At 58.0% G+C, this 5,526-nt stretch overlaps 1 protein-coding gene across 1 annotated transcript; it reads left to right on the plus strand.

Moving 5' to 3' along the window:
- Positions 1-3,361: 3,361 nt before the first annotated feature.
- Positions 3,362-5,159, plus strand: LINGO3 (leucine rich repeat and Ig domain containing 3). Its single transcript, XM_010022905.1, is given in 2 exon segments — positions 3,362-3,411; positions 3,413-5,159. Coding segments are annotated over 2 exon segments (1,797 nt in total).
- Positions 5,160-5,526: the final 367 nt, after the last annotated feature.

Raw genomic sequence — 5,526 nt, forward strand, 5'->3', positions numbered from 1 at the left:
TCATCAGTATTTTGAGGATAAGCCTTTCCAAAAGGCATGAGGGTCCCCGGATCACTCTCTGCACCATTTGCTCCCTCCCTACCTGGGGGTCTCCACCCTCCCCTGGGGTCCCATGCATCTCCTGGAAAGACGGAGCAGTATCCTGTATCCCGAGTGCATTCCCTGGGTGCTCCTGGCCTCCCCTGGCAGAGCCTATGAAGGAGGAGTGACATGGTCTTGGCCTCAAGCAGCAGCAGTGGATTGTTGAAGAAGGTCTCAGCAGGACCATTTTGCATCCTGCAAGTCAACAGAAGAATAAAACAAGACGTTGCTTTGACTGAAGTATTTGTACTTGCACGATGTCAAAACAGGGGAACCTGGAAATGTCAACCTTGGCTTATTTTCTGGTCTGTATTCAGAAAAAGGGAGAAAATGGCAGCTGAGGAGCAATTGTTCTTAGAGGAGCTGATTGTGCCAAGTGTGTGCACCAGAGCAGGAGCGGGGTGGAAGAGACCTTGCTCCCTCCTTTTCTCTACGATGAGGTGGTGCAAGGGAGTAAACCCCACCAGCACGCTGGGTCAGCTGGTGGCTGAGCATCCGAGAGCCGGGTGGTTGAAGAGCACTGGTTGCTCCATGCTCTGACCTCTGCCTGCTGGGAAGCACCGTGCTGCCAGTGGCTGGGGCAAACTGGGCTCTGTGGCCACACGCCCTGCTGGGGAGGGAGGGGAGGAAGGGGCTGCTCCAGGAGCTCAGAAGTGGCCAGAGGTGGTTTGCTTTGCTTCCCCCCTGCCATGCCACAGCCCCTCTGGTTTTCCCAGCTCCATTCCCCAGCCCTGCATGCAGCAGGCATGTTATTTTTAAAACTGAATTAAATGCAAGAAAAGCCTCAATCTGAGCCTTCAACTAGAGGCTTAATTGGCCTCACTCCCAAGGGACCAAGCTGCACTATTGGGGTAATGAGCTATTAATAAACAGCTCTGAGCTCAGGTCTGCCTGGTCTGGATGAGGATCACATCCCCCTGGTTGTCACTGCAGGGGACGTGGGCTCTCTGCTGCTGGGGTGGCTTCTGTGGGATGTGCTGGAGCTGGCAGAGACCCACAGGGTCAGAGCTGGCATCAGGCACCTTGGCTCATGAGAGGTCACATCCGCCTGGGTTTGCTGGGAGGGGGCTCATGCAATGCCTGTTATTCCCACCATGGGGTTTGCCGAGGGTGTCAGGGCTGTACCCAGCTCCACCGGAGCACCCATGGGTGCAGGTTGTTGGGCAGCTGGGGTGGCCAACGCTCTGCTCCAACTGCGATGCGGGCAGGAGAGTCTGGGGCTGCAGCTCCCGCTCCCCATCTGCTGGGTAAAACAACGCCAGTGGGTTCAGACCTTTGCTTAGAGGATCAAGTGGCCGAGTAGTAACCAAAAGTAGAGTATGGTTACCCTGGGCTCATTCATAATGAACACAGCACAGAGCTGCCGTGCACCAGGCTGCCGGGAGCAGGGAGGTGAAGGGGACAGAGCCCCCCAGCCCTGGCAGGGCCGTGATGTGGGCACAGGTTATTTGTTTAGTGTAGACACACTAAATACAAAGTGTTATGAGAAGTTGGGAGAGGTTTTTCCCTGTGAGTTTGCAGGTTGTGCCTGGGCGCATCCTTCCCATCCAGCCCTGTGGGAGAGCAGGAGGGGAGGCTTCTGAACTGGGGGGACCAAGTGAAGCCTCACACTGGAGCCAACTCAGGTTCCCGAGTCCACCAGCCAGGCAGAGCCCATTGCAGAACTGGCACGGCTGTGAGCAGCCTCGTTGAAGGCAAAGGCTGCCAAGCAGCTGCAGAGCATAGTGCTCTGGTCCTCAGGTGGCATTTGGGGACCCCCAATTGCTGGACACAGGGGTTTGGGTGAAGGGGTGAAGCCTGAGCAGTGCTGGAGAGAGGGTTGTGTGGCTGATGAGGAGGGAAGAAGGGGCTGGGATGTGTGGCAGGGGCAGCAATGGGGTCTCTGGTCCCACACTGATGTCCCACAGCAAGGAAGGACGATGCTACATCCACCCAGCTGTAAACCCCTTCCTGTGGTTGTGTGAAAAATGATAGCACCCCCCTCTCGGTTTGGTTTGTTGGAAGAGAAAGGGGAATGTGTCTTGCCCCACCACCCCCGTGGCCCTGGGTGCTCCCTCCTCTGGGGTGCCTTAGCACAGGGACAAGGATGGGGGATTCAGGTGGAAGTGGTGGCTTATGCTCTTCCTGCTGCGAGCCTGCCCCAGCAGTTCCCACCATGTCTCCTGGTGATGAGCAGCAGCTCCTCCTTTATCCCTCCATCACCCCCTTAAACAAGCACCAGCCACATTACATTTGGCCTTTCCAGAAGCTTTTGGGCAGTGAGGACAATCACCCCTGCAGGGGTGGCTGGAGGGGCCGCCTCTGCCCTCTGTACCCCCCAAATTGCCTTTGTTGGGCTCAGAAACACCCCTCAGTGCCCCAGCCAAGCAGCTCTGCTGCTTAATTAGGTTAATGACAATGCTTCATTATGGAAAGGCAGCTGAGGACTTTGCAGGCTCTGGGAAGTGTGTTTCCAGGCAGCCCGGCAGATTTGGGGCACAGGAAACAGGGAAAGGGAAGCAGAGAAAAGGGAAAGCAGCAGCAAAGTGCTAATCCCTGGAAAGGAGGGCAGCCAGGCTCCGCACAGGGTCGCTGCTAATCCCTCATCTGGGAAGATTGTGCCCGCGGACGCCTTAATCTCCACTCCAAGAGAGCAACGCTGGGGACAGGGACAGGAGGACAGGTCCTTACGTGCAGTGCTGAGCATCCCCTTGGCCTGCGGGACCTCCCAGGGCCTGGGAAGGATCTGTGCCACTGGATGAGACCTGGCTGGGAAGCAGAGGGGATGTGGCATCCCACCCGTGTCATGAGTTTGCAAGGCCTCTGGCTGCATCCCTTTGCTCCTACACTGCCCTGGAGGGTCTGTGTCCCCGATCATCCCAGGGCACTCACGGTCCCCATGCCTATGTGTGCACTGTCAGTGCACAGCAGACATGAGCCAGGCAAGGGGCAGAGGCTGAGATGTGAGTCTGCTTCTGTGTCTCCTCTTGCAGGTCTCTCACCCTGCCTCAGTTTCCCTGCTAGCAGCACGTGCAGGCAATGAGGCTCGTTTAGCCCAGCTTTGCATGGGGCACTGTCACTGGCTCACACATTAGACGCTGAGGGTCCTGGAGGGTTTCTCGGTGGGGACTGTGACTTTATCATTATCACGGGCCATGGTTTGGGGAGAGTTTTCCCATCTCAGCCCACACGGGTGATCTGGGGCTCACAGGACTTTGTTGCCCTCCCCCAGGCTCGCTGCTGACTCCGCATTTCTCTCCCTTTCAGACGCATGGGAGAATGGTCGTGAGTCCATAAGACCATGCTCTACACAATGAGATGTTGGCTCCTGGTCCTGGTCCTTCACCTCGTCCATTGCCCCCCCTGCCCGCGGCGAGTGTGCCCCGCAGATCAAGTCGGTGGTGTGTCACCGCAAGCGGCTCACCTCCATCCCCGAGGGCATCCCCACCGAGACCAAGATCCTGGAGCTCAATAAGAACCGCATCCGCTGCCTGAACCCGGGGGACCTCTCCCCATACCCGCTGCTGGAGGAGCTAGACTTTAGCGAGAACATCATCTCCAATGTGGAGCCAGGCGCCTTCAGCAACCTGTTCAACCTGCAGACCCTGCGGCTCCGGGGGAACCAGCTCAAGCTCATCCCCCCGGGGGTCTTCACCAAACTGACCAACCTCACCCTCCTGGACATCAGTGAGAACAAACTCGTCATCCTGCTGGACTACATGTTCCAGGACCTGCGAAACCTGAAGAGCCTGGAGGTGGGTGATAATGACTTGGTGTACATCTCCCAGCGGGCCTTCTCGGGGCTCCTTGGTCTGGAACAATTGACCATCGAGAAGTGCAACCTGACCTCCATCTCAGCCGAGTCACTTTCCTACCTCCAGAACCTGGAGGTGCTGCGGCTCCGGCACCTCAGCATCTCTGCGCTGGAGGACCAAAACTTCAAGAAGCTCTACAACCTCCTGCAGCTGGAGATCGACAACTGGCCGCTGCTGGAAGACATCTCCCCCACCAGCTTTCAGGGCCTGAACCTCACCTCTCTCTCCATCACCTACACCAACATCACAGCCGTGCCCGCCACTGCCTTGAGGAGCCTGGTGTACCTCCGGTACCTGAACCTATCCTACAACCCCATTAGCACTGTGCTGAAGGGCTCCTTTAAAGACCTCATCCGGCTCCAGGAGCTCCACATTGTGGGTGCTCTCCTGGTGTCTGTGGAACCACAGGCTTTCTCCGGCTTGAGACAAATCCGGCTGCTCAACCTCTCCAGCAACTTTCTCTCCACACTGGAGGAGAGCACCTTCCACTCCGTCAACACGCTGGAGACGCTGCGGGTGGACAGGAACCCGCTGGCCTGCGACTGCCGCCTCCTCTGGATCCTGCAGCGGCGGAAGACGCTCAACTTCGACGGGCAGCAGCCCATGTGCTCGTCACCACCCGAAATTCAGGGCAATGCCCTGCGTGACTTCCCGGACTCCGTGCTCTTTGAGTACTTCACCTGCCAGAAGCCCAAGATAAAGGATCGGAAGCTGCAGCACGTGACAGCCCGGGAAGGACAGTCCGTGTCCTTCCTCTGCCGGGCGGATGGGGAGCCAGACCCCTCCATTGCCTGGGTGTCCCCCCAGCACCGCATGATCACCACCCGCAGCACAGGGCGGGTGACCGTGCTGCCTGGGGGCACTCTGGAGATCCGCTTTGCCCAGATGCAGGACAGTGGCACCTACATCTGCATCGCCAGCAACGCCGGTGGCAATGACACCTACTTCGCCACCCTGACGGTCAAGGGGCGCCTGAACGACGGCTCCCACTACGCCAACCGGACTTTGTACCTCAGCGAGTTCAACGACACCTCTCACAATGACACGCAAGTCTTCTTGAAGTTTACGTTGGACCTCAAGACCATCCTGGTCTCCACGGCCATGGGCTGCATCACCTTCCTTGGCGTGGTGCTCTTCTGCTTCCTCCTCCTCTTTGTCTGGAGCCGGGGCCGAGGGCAGCACAAGAACAACTTCTCAGTGGAGTACTCCTTTCGCAAGGTGGATGGTCCCACCACCACCACCGGCCAAGGAGGAGCCAGGAAGTTCAACATGAAGATGATCTGAGCCTCCCCTGGTGGAGAACTGTTGTCTGCTGCCCGCCCATGGGCAGCAGGATGGGGCCGGGGTATGTGGGAGCACTGGTGATGTCCCGGGGCTGGCGATGGGACGTCGCAGTGCTGGGACATGGCCAGAGACATGCCAGAGGCACCGCGGGCCAGAGAGTCAGAACCGCATGGACCTCGGGGTTGGAGAGCGATGACCCCAGCCCCATGGTGAGCCCTCGGGGCACAATGGCTCAGGAGCCATCCCAGCTCCAGGGGCTTTCAATGTAGCCAACATCTTTGCTACCAACTATGCATTTCTCCAGCCAACAGATCAGCAGCGTTGGGACCTGGGAAAAGAAACTGATTCCCTTTTCTTTCCCATTTCC

The sequence above is a fragment of the Nestor notabilis genome, unplaced genomic scaffold (genome assembly GCF_000696875.1).
Source record: "Nestor notabilis isolate BGI_N333 unplaced genomic scaffold, ASM69687v1 scaffold24459, whole genome shotgun sequence".
NCBI lineage: Eukaryota > Metazoa > Chordata > Aves > Psittaciformes > Psittacidae > Nestor > Nestor notabilis.